General features: G+C 37.2%; 1 protein-coding gene across 1 annotated transcript in view; it reads left to right on the top strand.

Annotated features, from left to right (window-relative positions):
- LOC123533631 (E3 ubiquitin-protein ligase TRIM37-like) overlaps positions 1 to 21,145 on the top strand; it is a 58,795-nt gene extending 37,650 nt beyond the window's left edge. Inside the window, exons 15-23 of the mRNA XM_045315360.2 lie at positions 210 to 307; positions 874 to 1,002; positions 2,708 to 2,808; positions 3,117 to 3,293; positions 4,773 to 4,964; positions 5,315 to 5,446; positions 6,108 to 6,308; positions 12,742 to 12,943; positions 18,211 to 21,145. Of these exons, the coding sequence (XP_045171295.2) occupies positions 210 to 307; positions 874 to 1,002; positions 2,708 to 2,808; positions 3,117 to 3,293; positions 4,773 to 4,964; positions 5,315 to 5,446; positions 6,108 to 6,308; positions 12,742 to 12,943; positions 18,211 to 18,241 (1,263 nt within the window). The 3' untranslated portion in view covers positions 18,242 to 21,145. The remainder of the gene's footprint in view (positions 1 to 209; positions 308 to 873; positions 1,003 to 2,707; positions 2,809 to 3,116; positions 3,294 to 4,772; positions 4,965 to 5,314; positions 5,447 to 6,107; positions 6,309 to 12,741; positions 12,944 to 18,210) is intronic.
- Positions 21,146 to 21,823: the final 678 nt, after the last annotated feature.

The following is a 21,823-nucleotide window of genomic DNA, read 5'->3' on the forward strand; positions in this document are numbered from 1 at the left end:
TATCTACTGTTTACAGGTATTAAGTCAGGTAACTCAAGTTTCTCACTAACTGTAATGTATCTACTGTTTACAGGTATTTACTGAGGGAACTCGAGTTTCTCACTAACTATAATGGCTCGAGTGTTTCTCACTAACTGTGATGTGTCTACTGTTAACAGGTATTTAGTGAGGGAATTTAAAGTTTTTCTCACTTATTGCAATATTTACAGGTATTGAGTCAGGGAGAGTCACTGTCAGTGAGCCACAATGAAGATGATCTTGAGTGTTTCTCACTTACAGAAGAAAATGATGTGGATGAAGAAAATATGTGAGTACATCTTTTAGGGAACTTTTGTTTTACCATGATACCAGAATATGGGTATGAATGTAACCAATACAGTTTTCTGTCACAACTTATGACTAGTCATCATCTTTAAAACATATTGAATTAGTTAACGATATAAGGAACATGTCTTAAAGCATTCAAAATTTGGCTTAGTTGTTTATATATGAAGTTTATACAAAAATGTTCGAACAAGTGTTTTGCTTTGTCTTAGGCAAAATATGTACAGAGTAGCTCATTCCATTACAAAAATGTCATTTTCTAGGGCAACTCTTGAAAGTGTTGAACCAGTAAGTAAAAGGTACAACACAGTTGTTGCCTTAAAGGATTAGTCACAAGATTTACCTGTATTTAACAATATGTGTCAGCAAGCTGGCTTACAGGAGGTCAGTGGTTCTAGCCAGGTGTTTGCCCATACCTGAAACAATAGCTTGAGAGGCACCTTGGATCTTCCTCCACATTATAAAGCTTGAATAGTTGCCATATAATCTTAATTATGTTGGTGTAACTTCAAACGAACAATATGAATCAATATGTATAACTGTGTACAGGTGTTTGGACAATGATGTGGAGAACTCGTTGAGGGAAGACCACGAGAGTAACAACCTGGACAGAGAAACTTCCACGTCTAACTTACCTGTGTCGAGTGCCATGAATATTCTGGAGCAGAAATCATCCAGGTAGAAATTACTGCAAGAATACAAAGTACTGTAAAATCATTTAATTTAGCGATACCACCACAAAAATTAGTCTTCCACAAATATGAATGGTTTCATAATAGAAATTTCTGTGAAAAAGTTAAGAAATTAATTGCTTTTAAGCAGTTCCCCCTAGGCTATGAAAAACATGGGCATGTTTAAAGTGTTTGGAGGCCAGTAGCCTTTAGGTTACACAAAGCAATGTATTAACATAGGAACAGGAATTACTCACACTGTGATTAAATGTAAAATTTTATTCTTTTTTTTCCAACAATGATTTGGGGGCCTCTGTGGCCAAGTGGTTATGGCCACTGACTTCAATTCACTTGCCCCTTATCATTGTGGGTTTTGAACCTTACTGGGGGGTGTTGAATTCTTCATGTGAGGAAGCCATCCAGTTGGCTTATGGAAAGTTGGTAGTTCTACCCAGGTACCTGCTGGAAAAGCTGGAAAGTCGCCATATGACCTATAATTGTGTCAGTGAGAGGTTAAACCCTGCAAAATAAGTAAATAAATTCACAATGGTTTAATATATCAAGTGTTGCAAGCATTTGAGGTAGTCTCATCCTCAACTTACAGCCTGTGCCAATAAAGCAAATATTTTTCAAGTTACACCATTATGCACACTTTCCATGGGTAATGTCTGTTACACCATAATGCACACTTCCCACGGGTAATGTCCATTACCCCATACTGCACACGTTCCATGGGTTATATCTATTACACCATAATGCACACTTCCCATTGGTAATATCTGTTACACCATAATGCACACTTCCCATGGGTAATGTCTGTTACACCATAATGCACTCTTCCCATGGGTTGTCAGTTACACCATAATGCACACTTCCCATGGGTAATGTCTGTTACACTATAATGCACACTTCCCATGGGTTGTCAGTTACACCATGATGCACACTTCCCATGGGTTGTCAGTTACACCATAATGCACACTTCCCATGGGTAATGTCTGTTACACCATAATGCACACTTTCTTTGGGAAATGTCCATTACACCATAATGCACACTTTCCATGGGTAATGTCCATTACACTATAATGCACACTTTCCATGGGTAATGTCTGATAAAATATGCAGTCTCTTGACAACAAGATTAACACTGTGACCTCTGAAATATGCACCTTTGAGGTCAGTAGACTTTACAGACATTATATTGTAATTGCTGATTAAGGAAACATTTCAATTTAAACATGGTATGATGTGCAGTCTGTTAGTTCGGGGTTTATTGCTGTTTTTTCAACAGTTTTTCAGTTACATTATGGCAGGCAGTTGACCTAAGCAATGTTCTTTGATTCTGTATCTGAACTAACATGTTCTGCACTAGTAATGGCCAAATTTTCCACATGAGGTGGAGGATAAAATGACTTCATATGGAATATCCTTTAACAAATCATCACAGAGAACTCATGCCTCGCCTGGGGATTGTACTTATAAAACTGTGATTTGTAGATCTGCACTCTTTTCTTTAGAAGTTGGTGGGTTTGAATGCAGTTAGAGTAACCTTGATTTAAAACTGATATGCTTGTTCATTGTCCTTATAACAGGTGATTTTCTCTCTTAAGTTTTACGTCATTTGACAGGTCAGTTTTGTTGAATTGATGTAGGAGTATATATAGTTTGCAGGGGGAGTGTGTATGGAATAACAGAGGAAAGTTTGTATATTTTAGGAGTGATGACGAGACGATGCTGTTACAGTTCTTACAGGACTCGGACAGTCAGTGGCCACGTAGATCCCGACCAACACGCCATACAACACTGTCTAGTGCAGGTAAGTTTTGCTTCTGTCAACATCTAATGATTGTAGGTTTAATGTGCAACACAGTGTCTATAGACATAGAAATCTGTCATAGCATAATGTCACAAATTAAGAGTCATTTTTTACTTGTTATAGTAACAATTTTGCCTTTTTTATATGACTAAAAGTGCAATAACTGTTATTTACCAAACAAGGTATCTATAATGTTCTTGGAACTTACCCAAACTGATTTAGGAAAACACACTTTAAAATATTTTGTATGTAATTCTAATTCAAAATCCTGTTGAATTATTTATACGAACATTCTTCATATTGCACAGATTTGCTGCTGAACATGGATCTTGGATTTTATGTTCCATGCCCACCAGGATCCACAGCAACATCAGTTGCCGCAGCAGCAGTGTCAGAAGCTACTGCATGCCTTTTATCACCCAAATCAGATAAATCCAGCAGATCAACTGATGGTGACACATCAAAAAAATCTGATAAAGTCTCTGGTAGGTTTTTACAATTTTCAGATTCTGGTTAGATACCTTAAGTGAAATAGAGAAAAATGAAAGACTTTCCACTTGTCAGCACAAAATTAGTGATTGCTCTTTATATGCCCTTAAAACAGGACAAATTATGGGAACCCCTGTGGTGATGGTTGGCATCCTCAAACGTTTTCTGTTCTCAAACTCAGCCAGTTTTTGTTCGGTGTTCACCAGACTTTAGCATTATGGTTATTTGCCTAATATCATAGATAAGTTTGATAACCAGCTGGATGCTCCAAGCACCAAGGAGTTAAGGTCCTTGAATTATTCAGTATTGCGAAAATTGAGTGTCTGCTCTCTAACTTCCAACAATTCTTACGCAGTGTTCACCAAGCTTGCTGGCATATTGTCTTGGTCAAGTTTGATAACTAGCTGGATCCTCCAACTCTCTGTAGATAAGGTCCCTGAATCAATCAAAATTGCCAAAAACTAAAAAAATAATTTCCACTCTCTTATTTTAGCAATATCTTATCCAGTGTTCATCTAACTGTGTCATAGTGTTTGTTGGTAAAACTAATTCAGCCAGTGGTGATGCATTAAAAATGTCTGGTGAACTCTCTAGTAGATTTGAATAATTTTCAGATAATGTAAGTCAACTGGAGAAAATTGAAAGTCTGGTCATTTACCAGCCTTAAATTAATGGTTGCTTTTTATATGCCCATAAATCGGTCTGGATAAATTATTGGAGCACCTGTGCCAGTGGGTAGTATCTACAATCTGTTAGCATTATGAAAGTTTGGCACTCTTATTTACATTCACATTCTTCACCCGTCTCACATTTGTTTTGTTTTTTGTCAGGTAAATTCAGTTTTGTTTGGCCTTTCATATTATTATTCCAGGCTTCAAATGTTAGTGAATACTGACCCAGGTCGGTCTGAAAATATTTTCCTGCATATGTATTATACTGTCTTACTGAAGTGTCTGACACAATCTTATAAGCATCCATTTGTATATATGTATCAAGAGATTTCAGATTTCTTACAGCAGGTCTGTGATGTATTAAATGTTCTACAGTATAAGTGGTCTGTGATGTATTAAATGTTCTACAGTATAAGTTGTTACAGTAGGTCTGTGATGTATTAAATGTTCTACAGTATAAGTGGGCTGTGATGTATTAAATGTTCTACAGGATAAGTGGGCTGTGATGTATTAAATGTTCTACAGTATAAGTTGTTACAGCTGGTCTGTGATGTATTAAATGTTCTACAGTATAAGTTGTTACAGTAGGTCTGTGATGTATTAAATGTTCTACAGTATAAGTGGGCTGTGATGTATTAAATGTTCTACAGTATAAGTTGTTACAGCAGGTCTGTGATGTATTAAATGTTCTACAGTATAAGTTGTTACACCTGGTCTGTGATGTATTAAATGTTCTACAGTATAAGTTGTTACAGCTGGTCTGTGATGTATTAAATGTTCTTCAGTATAAGTTTTTTTTCCCAGGCTCAGCATCAGCAGAAACCCTACAGGATATACAGGCAAGATTTAACCGTTTATCTGAGGCTGATACATTAGAACATATTCAGGCACGGTTCAATGAGCTGGCAGCAACAACCTTCAGCACACTTGCTGCAGCTAATGCTGCTGTTTCCAGTGAGATAGAGGCCAGAGCTAGGGCAAACATTGAGAAAAATGGTACGTTCTTCTTGTGTTTCTGGGTGATGTTTATTGTATCCAAACCTCCCATCCAAATCACCTGACTCAAGATAATATAAAAGTTTTCTTATTCTTGCATCGTCAACAAGTAAATTGATAGCCATACAATGACAGTAAGTGGGGGCACCAGTGTTCTACTTACCTAGTATTTAAAGTAATTGTTATTTTGTAATTAAATTTGAGCACCTATTCATCTGTTAGGTGCTACTGCAGCAGATCTTAGATTTTAAAAAATTCTACTTTATATGCAAAAATACTTTCCATGAAGATAGCTTAGGAATACAAATTAATCGTTCTTTAAGATTATTGTTACTTCTAAATATTTTCAGAAAAGAAATCAGCAGTAGACCACAGTCCTAATGCCAAATCTAAGGATGATTCTAGCTGTAAACCACATAAAACAAAGGATTCCAGTAAATCTCCACGCAGAGCATTCTCTGTGGGAACTCTGTCTGGTTTAGGTATTCTATCTTTTAATTTTTGTTGATATTTAATGTTAAACTGACATAGTCATAGGTCATATGGTGACTTTCCAGCTTTTGGTGGTGGAGGAAGGTTCTCGTTGCCCTCCATGCATGATTTCAGAAACAAGTGGGCACCAGATTAGAACCACCAACCTTCTCTAAACCAGCTTGATGGTTTCAAACTCACAGTAGTAAGGGGCAAGTTATTGAAGTTGTTGACCACAAGGGCCGCAGATGTCCCCTGAATAAGGTATATGTAGGTAATAAGTTATATGCTGCTGCCTATTACCTTGGGGCTATTTAGACTAAAACAGATTTAAACACTTCATAGGTGTGCTTAGTTCATAGAATTTTAACTGGTTCATCAGTTTGAGAAATTGAATTTGGATATAACTGTTATATTGTTATTGAGGAATAAGGGACTGATTTAGCAGATGTTTAGTGGGATGTACTTAAAAGGAGTTGTTACTGTCTGTGAACAGGTATCCTATAGCCATACAAGCCAGATTGTAAATGGCATGCTTGTATGTATTGGGGGAAAACAGGTTAGTTCTTCCGCTAGAGAATTCTGCTTTTGTTCCATTTGAATCAAAGTAGGAAAACAGTATGTGACCTTTTAATGTTAATAGAAATATAGTACATGTATTTGATATTTCAGACAAGCACCTGAGTCTTCACTCAACTGACCTGTCCCTGGAAGAGGGACCGTTATCTGACCTTGACCTGTCGTGTGGACCTCTACCAGACCTAACACTAGAGGGAGCCCGAGGGACAGATGTACCCCAACACTTAGAAATTCACATCCCAACAAGTTTTCTCTCAGATGACAACAAATCTGTCGGCGAGAAATCAGGCAAAGGTTTGTGTTAGTTACACAGTCAGTTAAATAACAAAAAGAAAGTATATAGATCTACTGTATACAGAATTATAACACATCTAGACATCTGAGTAGAACATATTCATTTATCTCGGTAGGACAGGAAGCATTTCCTAACTCAAAAATTAATGATACAGTTTCAGTCATTCCTTCTGTGATGCAGTTAACCATAGAAAATAATTGTCAACAGTTGTAGCTAGTTATATAGAGAATATTAGGTTACAGTCTTTGTTAACTTAAATTTATTTGCCAAGTTGGAGAAAAGTTTACATACCATGTGGCTTGCCAAGGAGGATAAACTTTTCGGAGACGAGGCGAAGAAACTAAGTTAACAAAGACAGTATCCTAATATTCTGTTTATCCTGCAGTCAATAAATTCTGTGTATAACATAAATATATTTGTTTAAAAAATGTTTTTCGATACAAAAATAATCCACACAGATTTTTACTCATTTGTAAATTCCTACACCCTTCTTGATTCAGTTACACATGATTCCTTACAACAAAACATTATTCCTTACCTCATACTTTGCCTTCTTTACATTATAAACCAAAGGTGCTTACAGGGCATTCATGTACATAACAAGCAAAGTGGTTTTGACTCGGATAAAATAAAGCCGAAAACCACGCTTGAGATGAATTCAAATGCTCACAGTCTCTGCCTTAAATACTCCATTTCTGTACACACAATGTTAGGTAAACGATAATCTGTCCACCACGAATTGTTTAGATCTGTCACGGTACGGACTTGGTCATGTAAGGGGAGAATGTGCAGTCAGTCTGGTGCTCGAACCCGGGACCCCTCGCTTAGCTTGGCTGCCTGAAACACTATACACAAAGTCAAAGTCAATTCAACCAGACTTTAAAAACTGGCACTGTACCATTCTGTATTGAGGTATACTGGGATAGAGTCAACTTATCTTTGATTGTCACCGTGGCTTTCCTCATAAAATGATAAAATGTTTGAGCTTCGAACTCTTGACCTAGTTTACACTGCCTAAAGTACATATACTTCAAAAAGTAGTTCGTCAGTTTTAAGCTCACCTGAGCAATGCTCAGGTGAGTTTTTGTGATCGCTCGATGTCCGGCGTCTGTCTTTCAACATTTAGCTTGTGTATGCAATACAGGCTGTATTTACAATTGATCTTCATGAAGTTTGGTCAGAATGATAACCTTGATAAAATCTAGGCCGATTTCGAAAATGGGTCATCTAGGATAAAAAACTAGGTCACTAGGTCAAATCAAAGAAAAACCTTGTGTATGTGAAAGAGACTGTATTTTTATGCCCCCGAAGGGAGGCATATAGTTTTTGAACCGTCTGTCGGTCTGTCAGTCTGTCCGCAATTTTCGTGTCCGGTCCATATCTTTGTCATCGATGGATGGATTTTCAAATAACTTTGCATGCATGTGTACCACAGTAAGACGACGTGTCGCACGCAAGACCCAGGTCCGTAGCTCAAAGGTCAAGGTCACACTTAGACATTAAAGGATAGTGCATTGATGGGCTTGTCCGGTCCATATCTTTGTCAACGATGGATGGATTTTCAAATAACTTGGCATGAATGTGTACCACAGTAAGACGACGTGTCATGCGCAAGACCCAGGTCCGTAGCTCAAAGGTCAAGGTCACACTTAGACATTAAAGGATAGTGCATTGATGGGCGTGTCCGGTCCATATCTTTGTCATCGATGGATAGATTTTCAAATAACTTGGCATGAATGTGTACCACAGTAAGATGACGTGTCGCACGCAAGACCCTGGTCTGTAGCTCAAAGGTCAAGGTCACACTTAGACTTTAAAGGACAGTGCATTGATGGGCGTGTCCGGTCCATATCTTTGTCAACCATGGATGGATTTTCAAATAACTTGGCATGAATGTGTACCACAGTAAGACGACGTGTCGCACGCAAGACTCAGGTCCGTAGCTCAAAGGTCAAGGTCACACTTAGATGTTAAAGGATAGTGCATTGATGGGCATGTCCGGTCCATATCTTTGTCATCCATGGATGGATTTTCAAATAACTTGGTATGAATGTGTACCACAGTAAGACGACGTGTCATGCGCAAGACCCAGGTCCATAGTTCAAAGGTCCTAAACTCTTACATCGGCCATAACTACTCATTCAAAGCGCCATCGGGGGCATATGTCATCCTATGGAGACAGCTCTTGTTCAACTTATTTTCATGAAATTTTGTCAGAATAATAACCTTGATAAAATCTAGGCAAAGTTCGAAAATGGGTCATTATGATTTTTGGTCAGAATGGTTACCTTGATGAAATCTAGCCAAGTTTGAATATGGGTCATCTGGGGTCAAAAACTAGGTCACTAGGTCAAATCAAAGAAAAACCTTGTGTATGCGATAGAGACTGTATTTCTCAACTTATTTTCATCAGATTTTGTCAGAATGATAACCTTGATAAAATCTAGGCCAAGTTCGAAAATGGGTTATCTGGGATAAAAAAACTAGGTCGCTAGGTCAAATCGAAGAAAAACATTGTTAATGCAATAGAGGCTGTATTTTTCAATTGATCTTCATGAAATTTGGTTGGAATAATTGCCTTGATGAAATCTAGGTCATGTTTGAATATAGGTCATCTGAGGTCAAAAACTAGGTCACTAGGTCAAATTATAGAAAAATCATGTGTATGCGATAGAGACTTATTTTTCGATTGATCTTCATAAAATTATTTCAGAATGATTGCCTTGATGAAATGTAGATCGAGTTTGAATATGGGTCATCTAAGGTCAAAAACTAGGTCAAATCAAAGAAAAACCATGTGTATGCGACAGACTGTATTTTTCAATTGGTCTTCATGAAATTTGGTCAGAATGATTACCTTGATGAAATCTAGGTCGAGTTTGAATATGGGTCATCTTTGGCCAAAAAGTAGGTCACTAGTTCAAATCAAAGAAAAAACCTTGTGTATGCGATAGAGACTGTATTTTTCAATTGATCTTCATGAAATTCGGTCAGAATGATTGCCTCAATAAAATCTGGGTCATCTGGGGTGAAAAACTAGGTCACTAGGTCAAATCAAAGAAAATACTTGTTTAATTTCAAGAGACCACATTTTTGTTCCAATTTTAACAAAAATTGGCCAGAATATTTGTTTCCATGAAATCACAGACATGTTTACACTGTTACGGTGTGCTTCTCAGTGAGCGACCTAGGGCCATCTTGGCCCTCTTATATTGACCAGATAAACCCCTTTTGGCTGAATAAACCTCAAATTCACACGGCAAGCAGATATTGGCCTGCTAAATGCATAGTGGTAGTATAAATATTTGTATTTATGGAAAATAACTTAACAATCATATCATTTTCTATTTAAGTTCAGGTGTTCAATATTTTCATGAAAAAGTTAACCTGTTTGGGAGGTCTGTCAGAGCAATGCCTTTATAACGGAATTATCAAATCTTGCTTACCTGCCTAATTTGAAAAGGGACCACTGTTTATTTGATGAAAATTTCCCAAATACAGTTTGTTTATTAGCCCCTACTGGTTGAAAACCAGTTTCGGGGACTATAGGAATGCGCTTTTCTGTCCGTCCGTCATTCCGTCCATTCTTCCATCCGTCCGCAATTTTGTGTCCGGTCCATAACTGTCGTCCATGAAGGGATTTTAATATTACTTGGCACAAATGTTCCCCATGATGAGATGACGTGTCATGCGCAAAACCCGGACACCTAGCTTAAAGGTCAAGGTCACAATTTGAGGTCAAAGGTCAACAGTGCTTTTTTCCTGTCCAGTCCATAACTCTGCCATCCATGAAGGGATTTGAATATTACTTGGCACAAATGTACTTCATAATAAGACGATGTGTCGTGCACAACTTTCAGGCCCCTACCTCAAAGGTCAAGGTCACACTTGGCAGTCAAATGTTAACATGGCATGAACAGGGTCTGTTTCCTGTCCGGTCCATAATTCTGTCATCCATGAAGGGATTTTAATATTACTTGGCACAAATGTTCCCAATGATGAGATGACGTGTCATGCACAAAAGCCAGACCCCTAGCTTAAAGGTCAAGGTCACAATTTGAGGTCAAAGGTCAACAGAGCTTTTTTCCTGTCCGGTCCGTAACTCTGTCATCCATGAAGGGATTTTAATATTACTTGGCACAAATGTACCTCATAATAAGATGATATGTCATGCACAAGTTTCAGACCCCTAGCTCAAAGATCAAGGTCACACTTGGCCGTCAAATGTTAATATGGCATGAACAGGGTCTGTTTCGTGTCCGGTCCATAACTCTGCCATCCGTGAAGGTATTTTAATATTACTTGGCACAAATGTTCCCCATGATGAGATGATGTGTCATGCGCAAAACCCTGGCCCCTAGCTCAAAGGTCAAGGTCATAATTGGAGGTCAAAGGTCAATAGGGTTTTTTTCATGTCTGGTCCAGAACTCTGACATCCATCGAGGGATTTTAATATTACTTGGCATAAATGTTCCCCATGATGAAACGACATGTCATGCACAACACCCAGAACCCTAGCTTAAAGGTCAAGGTCACACTTGGAGATCAAAGGTTATTGGGACATTTTTCCTGTCCGGTGTATAACTTTGTCATGCAAAACAGGATTTGAATATTACTTGGCACAAATGTTCACCACTATGAGAGGGAATGTCATGCACAAAAACCTGGTCCCTAGGTCGAAGGTCAAGGTTACACTCAGATGCCAAAGGTCAGATACAAGAATTACTTTGTCTGGAAAACTTCTTCATGCATGGAGGGATTTTGATGTAACTTGACATAAATGTTCACTATCATGCGACAGATTGTTGTGTGCAAGAACAAGAACCAGGTCCCTAGGTCTAAGGTCAAGGTCACGCTTAGAGGTCAAATGCCAAATTCAAGAATGACTTTGTCCGGAGCATTTCTTCTTTATGCATGGAGGGATTTTGATGTAACTTGGCACAAATGTTCACCACCATGAGACACTCTTGTTTTTATGCCCCCGAAGGGAGGCATATTAGTTTTCAGCTGTCCATCCGTTCGTTCGTTAGTTAGTTAGTTCGTTCGTTAGTCACAACGTTAACTTTTTGCATGATGGCACTTTACTCGTGAACCACTGCACCCAGGACCTTCAAACTTCACATGCTGATAGTACTTATTGAGTATACCACCCCTACTGACATTGGGGTCACCAGGTCAAAGGTCAAGGTCACAGGGGCCAACGTTATCTTTTTGCATGAAGGCACTTTACTCGCGAACCACTGCACCCAGGACCTTCAAACTTCACATGCTGATAGTACTTATTGAGTATACCACCCCTACTGACATTGGGGTCACCAAGTCAAAGGTCAAGGTCACAGGGGCCAACGTTACTTTTTTGCATGAAGGCACTTTACTCGCGAACCACTGCACCCAGGACCTTCAAACTTCACATGCTGAAAGTACTTATTGAGTACACCACTCCTACTGACTTTGGGGTCACCAGGTCAAAGGTCAAGGTCACAGGGACCAACGTTAACCTTTTGCATGAAGGCACTTTACTCGCGAACCACTTCATTAAGGATCTTCAAACTTTACATGCTGATAGTACTTTATGAGTACACCAACCCCACTGACTTTGGGGTCACCAGGTCAAAGGTCAAGGTGCTGCGGGGGCATTTGTCACCATTAGTGACAGCTCTTGTTTAGAGTTATTTCCCTTTGTTTTTACTATAAGTAGCTTATATTGTAACTTACTTGTTACAGGCCGTAGGGAAAAATTGAGACCAGTTTTCTGTGGTACAACATGCATGTTACATCCAATTTTTAGGTGTATTTTGACCTATCTCTACCTGGTAAAGAGTTTTATGTGGACTTATATGGATTTTTTTTTTCTTTTTACTTTAAATAAACTACCTTTTTGATAATCGGCCAAATATGCTATATGAAAACAACTATAGGGTTTTATATATACAAATTTTAATCCAAGTCTTTTGTTTATAGCATACTGTATATATAGTACAATATTGTTTATACATCATTGACAGATATCAGTTCATTATGCTATACTGCAGTAGAGAAAATTAGGTGCCTTCCAGTAGGGGACTTTGTATTGCATGGCAATACTTCATTTACTTGTTTCTTCTCTAGTTGGGGTGTCTGTGGACGAGTGTTTAAGGTCGCTGACTTCAAATCACTTGCCCCCCATGGCTCTTGATGAAATTTTGGTGGAAAGTCCTAATATGACCTATAATTGTCGGTGCGACATTAAACCCAGCAAAATAAATAAATTCTTCTCTAGTCTATACAATTTTCTTTCAAACCTTAGTTATGTAGACAGGTAGAATAGTGAGTTCTCAGCATTTTCACCACAATTTTCAGACAGGATAAACACTTCAAAATGCACTTCTGTAAAGTCAGCCTGTGATGGAAGAAGTGTTTACATAACAGTTCATGTTATATAATGCATTACAGCAAGCAAAAGCAAGACAAAATGGGGAGAGAGACCAAAGTCAGAGAAGGATAAGGAGAATTCTAAGACGAAGGAAGAACAGTGCGAGGAGCCCTCTAGTGGTGATAATTCAAGGGAAACAACTCCAAAAGGCATAGATGATGATGGAAGTAGTACAGGTGGCCCTCTGGTGGAGTTTACACAGACAGGGGCAAGTAATTCAAGGTGAGATAGGCTGTTTCTATTGTGTAACCTGCAAACAGTGCTGGTGTATATAGTTGCACCTCAGAACCGTAAAGGTTAGTTAATTAGTAAATGTTTTCTGAAGGTATATCTCCCAGACTCTTTAATGACTTAAACAATTGCACATATTTATAAATATTCACTATGACAATACAGCACATACACACAAACCTGGTCAGTAAATCCAAAGCTTCTGGGAGGTTAAATATAGTATGGTTTACCTCATTAAGGCAATGTGCCAAGTGCAGAACTTTTTAAATAGTTGTCAGTAATAGCTCTGATTCATCTACTGGTCTGTGCTCTCTGATCAGTTTTAAACAGTTTGTCTACTCACAATGGCATCTCTGTCCACATCACGCAGACTTCCAGGTTTAAGTGTTGATGTACTTTTACCACTAAAAAAGTCTTTAACTAGGCTCAACCACATGCCATTAATTGTGCCCACCATTTTACTTTTAATCAGGGCTACAGAATTTTGAAAAACTTTGGTCTTGTACTAAGTAAATTCCTTTCAGTTAGTGCTACCATACCCGTCATATTAATTTTATACATAGTAATATAATTATGTACATTTATTTTTAATGCATGGCATGATTTGTCATGCACAAGTTTCAGACCCCTAGCTCATAGGTGAAGGTCACACTTAGCAGTCAAACGTTAAACTTTTTAATATCACTAGGCACAAATGTTCCAATGATGAGACAACGTGTCATGTGCAAATCCCAGACCCCTTGCTCAAAGGTCAAGGTCGCAATAGGGGGTCATTTTTGCTGTCAGGTCCATAACTCGGCCATCTATGAAGGGCTTTTAATATGACTTGGAACAAAATTATGTTCCCCATGATGAGACAAACCCGGATCCCTAGCTCAAAGGTCAAGGTCACAATTGGAGGTCAAGTGTCAATAGGGTTTTTTTTCCTGTCCGGTCCAGAACTCATCAAGTGATGACAATATTTGTTGGCATAAATGTTCCCAATGATGAGACGATGCGTCATGCGCAACACCCAGAACCCTAGCTCAAAGGTCAAGGTCACCCTAGATCAAAGGTCAGTAGGATTTTTTCCTGTCCAGTCTATAATTTTGTCATACAAAACAGGATTTGTCATATTTATTTGGTCAAATTCAGCACTCTTTAGGCCACATTTTTAGCTGGACTATTCGAAGAATAGTCTAGCTATTCTTCTCACCCTGGCGTCGGCGTCACACCTTGGTTAAGTTTTTGCATGCAAGTACATACAGCCATCAGTTAAAGGCATATAGCTTTGAAACTTATTTTTTCTTTTTCTAGGTCAATTACCAACCTCTCTGGGTCAAGTCCCAAAAATCTGACATGTCTTTTGAGCAAATTATGCCCCCTTTTGGACTTAGAAAATTTTGGTTAAAGTTTTACATGCAAGTTACTATCTCCAAAACTAATGCAGATATTGATTTGAAACTTCACATGTGTCTTCGGGTATAAAACTAGTTGATAGCAGCAAGTCTCATAACTCTGACCTTCATTTTGGCCAAATTATGCCCCCTTTTGGACTTAGAAAATTCTGGTTAAAGTTTTGCGTGCAAGTACATACAGCTATTTCTAAAAGGCATATAGATTTGAAACTTATTTTTTCTTTTTCTAGATCAATTACCAATCTCTCTGGGTCAAGTCCCATAACTCTGACATGTATTTTGAGCAAATTATGTCCCCTTTTAGACTTAGAAAAGTTTGGTTAAAGTTTTACATGCAAGTTACTATCTCCAAAACTAATGCAGATATTGATTTGAAACTTCACATGTGTCTTCGGGGTTATAAAACTAGTTGATAGCAGCAAGTCCCATAACTCTGACCTTCATTTTGGCCAAGTTATGCCCCCTTTTGGACTTAGCAAATTCTGGTTAAAGTTTTGCATGCAAGTACATACAGCTATTACTAAAAGGCATATAGATTTGAAACTTATTTTTTCTTTTTCTAGATCAGTTACCAACCTCACTGGGTCAAGTCCCATAACTCTGGCATGTATTTTGGGCAAATTATGCCCCCTTTTGGACCTTGAAAATTCTGGTTAAAGTTTTACATGCAAGTTTCTATCTCCGAAACTAATGCAGATATTGAATTGAAACTTCACATGTGCCATCAGGGTTATAAAACTATTTGATAGCAGCAAGTCCCATAACTGATATGCATTTTGGTCAAGTTATGCCCCCTTTTGAACTTAAAACTCTTTTGATATTTAACCTTTTTGGGTAATATTTTCCTGCTTCTGGGACAATATTTCGAATAGTCGAGCTTCGCTGTCTTATGGGCAGCTCTTGTTTATCTTATCATTATATATTTTTGTCAGAATGTCTGGTTCAAGTTCAAAACTGGGATGCATGAGGTCAAAAACTAGGCCACTAGGTTAAATGATAGAAAGACCTTATTAACACCGTAGAGGTCACATTTTGTACTTGATCTTCAAAAAATGTTGGCAGATTGACTTAGTGAAAAGTATGCATCAAGTGCCTAAATAGTTATGTTACACATACTGGAGACTTTGTGGGAATGTTGTTCAGCATGTGAAATTGTGCACTTGTGGTTTTATTTATCCCCCCGCCAAAGGCGAAGGGGATATTAGAAATGCTGTCCGTCCGTGCATCCGTGCGTCTGCAACAATCTTTGTCTGGAGCATAACTCCAAAAGTATTGGAGGGATTTTCTTCAAACTTCATACACTGATAAAACACATTGGGAGGAAGTGCAGTGTGCAAGAACAATAACACTACCTTGCCTATTTTTTGAGTTATTCCCCTTTATCATATTTTCTTAAAAAATTTGTCTGGGGCATAACTCCAAAAGTACTGGAGGGATTTTCTTCAAACTTCATACACTGATAGAACACATTGGGAGGAAGTGCAGTGTGCAAGAACAATAACTCTACCTTGCCTATTTTTTGAGTTATTCCCCTTTATCATATTTTCTTAAATCATTTTGTCCGGAGCATAACCCCAAAAGTACTGGAGGGATTTTCTTCAAACTTCATACACTGATAGAACACATTGGGAGGAAGTGCAGTGTGCAAGAACAATAACTCTACCTTGCCTATTTTTTGAGTTATTCCCCTTTATCATATTTTCTTAAAAAAATTTGTCCGGAGCATATCTTCTTCATGCATTGAGGGATTTTGATATATCTTGGCACAAATGTTTACCACCACGAGGCAGAGTGTCATGCGCAATAACCAGGTCCCTAGGTCTAAGGTCAAGGTCACACTTAGAGATCAAAGGATACAAGAATAAAAACCTTGTCTGGAGCATTTCTTCTTCATGCATAGAGGGATTTTGATATAACTTGGCACAAATGTTCACCACCACGAGATGGAGTGTCATGCGCAAGATCCAGGTCACTAGGCCTAAGGTCAAGGTCACACTTAGAGGCCAAAGGTCAAATACAAAAATGACTTTGTCCGTAGCATTTCTTCTTCATGCATGGAAGGATTTTGATGTAACTTGGCACAATTATACACCATCATGAGACGAAGTGTCATGGGCAGTTCCCCTCTTTAGAATTACTTCCCTTTGTTGTTACTTTAAATAGCTTTTATTGTAACTTTTTCATTACTAGTCGTAGGGAAAAATCGAGACCACTTTTCTGTAGTACAATATTTACAGAGTGCTATTTCTACTATTTCACCGTTTGCTTGTTTCCGTTTCCGTTTAAAAATTTACGTGGAATAATAACTCGCAATTTTTAGCAATTTGCGAGTGTTTCCAGTGAATTAAAATGTGTAAGAAAAATAAACATCTTTACTCAAGTAAGCGGGAGACAAAAGACGAATATAAACAGTGGCTGAAGCCCTATAGAGCAGACAGAACGAAATGTATTTGTACGTCATGTGACAAAATTTTGAGGTATCATTAGTAGGAGAAGTGCGCTAAAAAATCACAAGAAAAGCGTTAAACCTCAGCAAAATCACATCAATCTTATAATCAAATTACGTCATTTTCAAAGGTGTGACAAGTGATGGTTGTTTTATTTTTGCATTACATAATAAAAGTTGTTCAGATTAGGTCGTGGTTTTGAAAAAAAATAGTGCTTGAAAAATTGTAAAATGTCCTTGAAAAGTCCTTGAAAAGTACTTGAATTTTGTCTCTGATATTCTGTATGAACCATGATAGCTATACTGTTCATGAAAATTAATAAAATTTAGCAGTAAACCACCTCACTACTGACTTATTCTTTCTTCCACATCTTAAAACCCCTGATGTGGACCACAACTAAACGGTTCTTCAAAGCTTTCCCCAAAATTAGTACTTTCAGACACTAACTTGCCATGAACTTTAGCCTTCAATTATAATATGCCCGGCGGGGGGATTAGCCATGTGTAACATGGCTCTTGTTTTGGATTTACTTTACCCCCCAACCCTGCACATGCAAAAAGAATTGAAAATGAATAACAAATTTAATATTTATTTACTATTCCAGTTTCTTTTATCTTGTGTTTCTAGTACACAAGGTATTAAAGGTCCAATACTAAGGAAAGTGAACATTTTAATTTCTTTTAAAAAGCACAGAAACTATTTTATTTTATTGGAAAATGAAAGTTGGTATGTCGAAATTCGAAATAAATCGTAGTATATGTACAATTATTTTTCTATGAAGTATGAAGAAAGTTAAAAAGACCTGGGGGGTCATTCTGATGATTCATTGAAATTTCAACATAATACACATACATTTCTTTGAGTTCAAAAGACCTTCTGTAAATTTTGACCTGCCAATCTTCATTATTTAGTGTCTTGCAGAAGTCTATGCACTGGCTATGAAAAAAATTGCCAACTCACTTTCCCTTAGTAATGGACCTTTAATGAAACTTTACTTGTATTGTCAGCAAGAAACATAGGACTGTACAGTGACAGAAATTAGGGGCACCAATGTCCAGTGAATGCACATCTAGCTAATAAATGTTCAGTTCCTGTATTAGAACATTGACAAGTAACATATTTTTTAAATGAAGATGTCTATTTATAACTCAGGCTGTATGCATATCTATTTATAACTCAGACTGTAAGACTGTATGCATGTCTATTTATAACTCAGACTGTATGCATGTCTATTTATAACTCAGACTGTATGCATGTTTATTATAACTCAGACTGTATGCATGTCTATTTATAACTCAGACTGTATGCATGTCTATTTATAACTCAGACTGTATGCATATCTATTTATAACTCAGACTGTATGCATGTCTATTTATAACTCGGACTGTATGCATGTTTTCATTTCTGTCCACAGGGATGATGAAGATGACACATCTGTTGTTTGAAATGTTACCATGGCAACCATTGCCAGGTGAAATATGGTATTTGTGATAGAAATAGTTGCCAAATTGGACAGTGACCTTCGATTCCATTGCTATGCTTATTGTGCTGCTAGCTTTGCTAGCTATGGGAAATTGTGGTAGATTGTCAAGAAGCTGACTGTCACAGATAGTGTTCCAGCGACACCAGAAAGACCTGTTTAGAAGATCGCAGTGTTGAGAAACAGTATTTTATTTATAACTGTAACAGATACTTTCAGTTTTGTATGCTTGTAAACTGTTGCTATGGGGACACACTGTTGCTATGGTGACACATAGAAACTAGCATTTACTGACAGACCTGCCATATTTAACTTTGTGTTGTGATTACAGTGAGGCATTAAACATTATATTTGTTATATAAGGAGTTTATTTCTGTTGCTGTTTTAGTCAGGGCCCTTTGCTTATTGTGTTGATAGGTAAATGCTTATTTTTAGGAGATTTAGCATTACCTTCACAGAATCAATGACAGTTACCTGTGTGTACAAGCAAGATGTTGTTCTGTGTAAGGTCATGATAGCAGACTTGTCAAAGTTTTGTTTATTTACAATGCAAGAAATAAGCAAGCAGTACTTCAGACACAAAAGCTTTTTTTCATGTCATATATATTTTTGTGATTTTGGTTTTCAAAGATTAAGAAATCTCAGAATTTTGTGGTAACATTTCCTTACATGAAATATACTGGTGTATAAACGTTATTGTTTCTCGGATAGATAGCAGTCTGCTCAATGGGAGCAATACTCGTAAATGATTAACCAGATGTTCACTATCTGTACATCAAACTTTGCCATTTTGCCATATCAGAGATTTATTTTGCAGTATTGTGTTTCAATATGTTGCATTCAGTGATATGTATAAATATTTGTTTCATCATGGACTTGAGCTCGAATTCATCAACTAAACATTTGGACTTCAACTTTAAAATGTTAAATTTTCTTTTTGTTCTCTCATTGTATTGTAATGGAACTTTACATGAATGTGTAATCTGTACCTACAGACAGCTCAGTTTGATCAGTACAGGTACACTAGAAACAAAGTTATGGTTAACTGAATATTTAGCATCTCTAAAGTCCCAAGTTTCAGATGTTAATTGTTGATGAATACGGACCCAGGTTGTATTCATGTGTGTTTTTGTATGTTGTGCTATTTTCTCACCTGTGATATTGTTTCATTTTCACCCATTTGTTTACCTGCTACCATAGAGGCTTGAAGATTCCAAACTTAACATTTCACTATACTCTAGGTTATAACATACTGTACTGAAAGTTAACTACATTTTGTGGCTGTTTTTGTTTTTTGATAGGCTGCAGACTTTTGTTATTAAAACTCTTTGGATTGATAGAAAACACAATGGTGGTTGATATTCACTTGTTATTACAAATTCCAGAATGTGGGAGTGATAGCCTGCTGGCGGCAAGTGATTCTGCCTATGCGACCAGTGCAAACCAAGGTCAGCCTGTACATCTGTGCAGTCTGATCATGATCTGCACTATTTGCCATTCAGTCAATGTTTTGATATGCATTCCTTTTAATAGTTAATGGCAGTGTCCAAAATAGAAAAAATAGACAAATTCATTATAGAAATTCAGCAGGGTTAAACCATCTCACAAATATTTTCCTGACTACTGTATTTAATTGTGAGAAAATGGAATACAAAAATGTCTGTATAGTAACACTAATTGCTTGGGAGATGGAAAAAGCTAGTTTGGGTATACTTTATTCTATCAAAGCTCTTGAATTAGTAGAAAAAAAGAACTTCATTTTTGTCCATTTTTGTTTAGAAAAATAGTTTGAATGCTTTTGTTGGTCCATTCAATGAAGATTCATCAAGCATGTAGAAAGAAAATTACAGATATTGTAACTTGTAATCCCCTGTGGAATCAGTACATGGTGTGTCTTCAAACCCCTGTGGAATCAGTACATTGTGTGTCTTCAAACCCCTGTGGTATCAGTACATTGTGTAAGTGTGTACTCAGTTGTGATCTGTTGCATTGTGATAGTAATAATTATTGTAAAATTGAATAATTATGTTTAACTTTGAAATTTTTCATTATCTTACTTTGAAATACGAGAGTAGTATTAGTTGAAAATGAATTCTAAACTTCATTCATAATTAATTGTAGTATATTGCATTAACTGTATAAAAGTTTTTCTGCCATTTAACCTTCAAAATGCCCTCCTGCTTGGGTTAATTTTTTTTTACCAAGAGGGGATGGGGCCCAGGTCTGTGATTTGGGGGGAAAATAGGCCGGTATCTGGGCAAAGGGGAATAAAAAACCTGATGTAAAGTCAATTTTTTTGGGAAAACTGAATGATTTAAAAGAAATTTTCTGAAGGCAAGGGGTCTGTTAACAGCCCCTATTATAGAAGGGAAAAAAAACCTGCCACTTACCTCAATAGGTAGTATATATCTATGAATCTTTGGGTTGCAAGTTTTATCACCAGGCAAGGCATTTGCTGCTGTTTGTGATGATTTGTTACTGGAACGCGTGTCTAAAATCAATCCTCTCCACCTCTGATTCATGTGGAGTAGTTTTCAGTTATATGCTGAGAACAGGTTTGTACTGGTACAGAATCCAGAAACACTGGTTCGGTTAATTGCCTCCTGTCACACGACTGAGATACTGTTAAAAATGGCACTAAACCTAAAATCTAACCTTTAAGAAGCTATCCGCTTGATTTTGACCAGAAAAATTTCCTTCTGAAAATTATTTAATACAAAATACTTGAATAAAGTTTTTTTTTTTTTTTTTTTTTTTCAGTTTCTTTTTCGTAAAATCTGTATGGACGGATATTGAAATAACAGTAAATGCATCATCTCATTGGAATAACTATGTTGCGCTAAATAAAAGATTAAATTATAAATGAAGAGTTTTTGTTTTGTCATTGATTCCCTGGTAAGCCTAGAGCTGGAAGGTGAAACACTCCCCCTCCCCCCCCTCCCCTCCAGGGATTTTTGAAGCCACTTGTCTGTAGATCATATTTCTGAATTCTGCTATCTGGCAAGCAGAGGTTCTCCATGAGTTACAGCCTGTTATTTACGTTACCTTAACACTTATTTAATAAATGATAAAACTGGAATGTGGTAAATTTATATGGTAGAAACAATCATAATCATTACTTCATTAGCAAGTGGGTTTAGTAATATGCAGATTATGCCGTTGTCAATGTTCCCGCTTAGGTTTGTTCTCTCAGTCGATCAATTCATTTTGTAGTTTACGTTACCATATGTTTTATAAAAATACTCGGTCAATTAATTCAATAGTGTCAGAAAATATCAGGTATGTCTAAAGTATAGTATTTTCGGATACACATTACATTAGTATTTAAGAATTTATCGTTCAACAGTTTTAAGGGCCGCTAGAATTGAAGAAAGAAATACCTTTGAATGACTTCTTCTAAAGACCCCCAAGATGGATCTTCATCAGACTTGATCTTTAGCATCATTTTAAAGGTCCTCTCTGAAATGGAGGCGCTTGACCCCTTCTAGGGGCTGCAAGAGCTAACAATGGAAATATCATTAAATGAAGTCTACTAATGAACCTCTTG

The sequence above is a fragment of the Mercenaria mercenaria genome, chromosome 12 (genome assembly GCF_021730395.1).
Source record: "Mercenaria mercenaria strain notata chromosome 12, MADL_Memer_1, whole genome shotgun sequence".
Taxonomy (NCBI): Eukaryota; Metazoa; Mollusca; class Bivalvia; order Venerida; family Veneridae; genus Mercenaria; species Mercenaria mercenaria.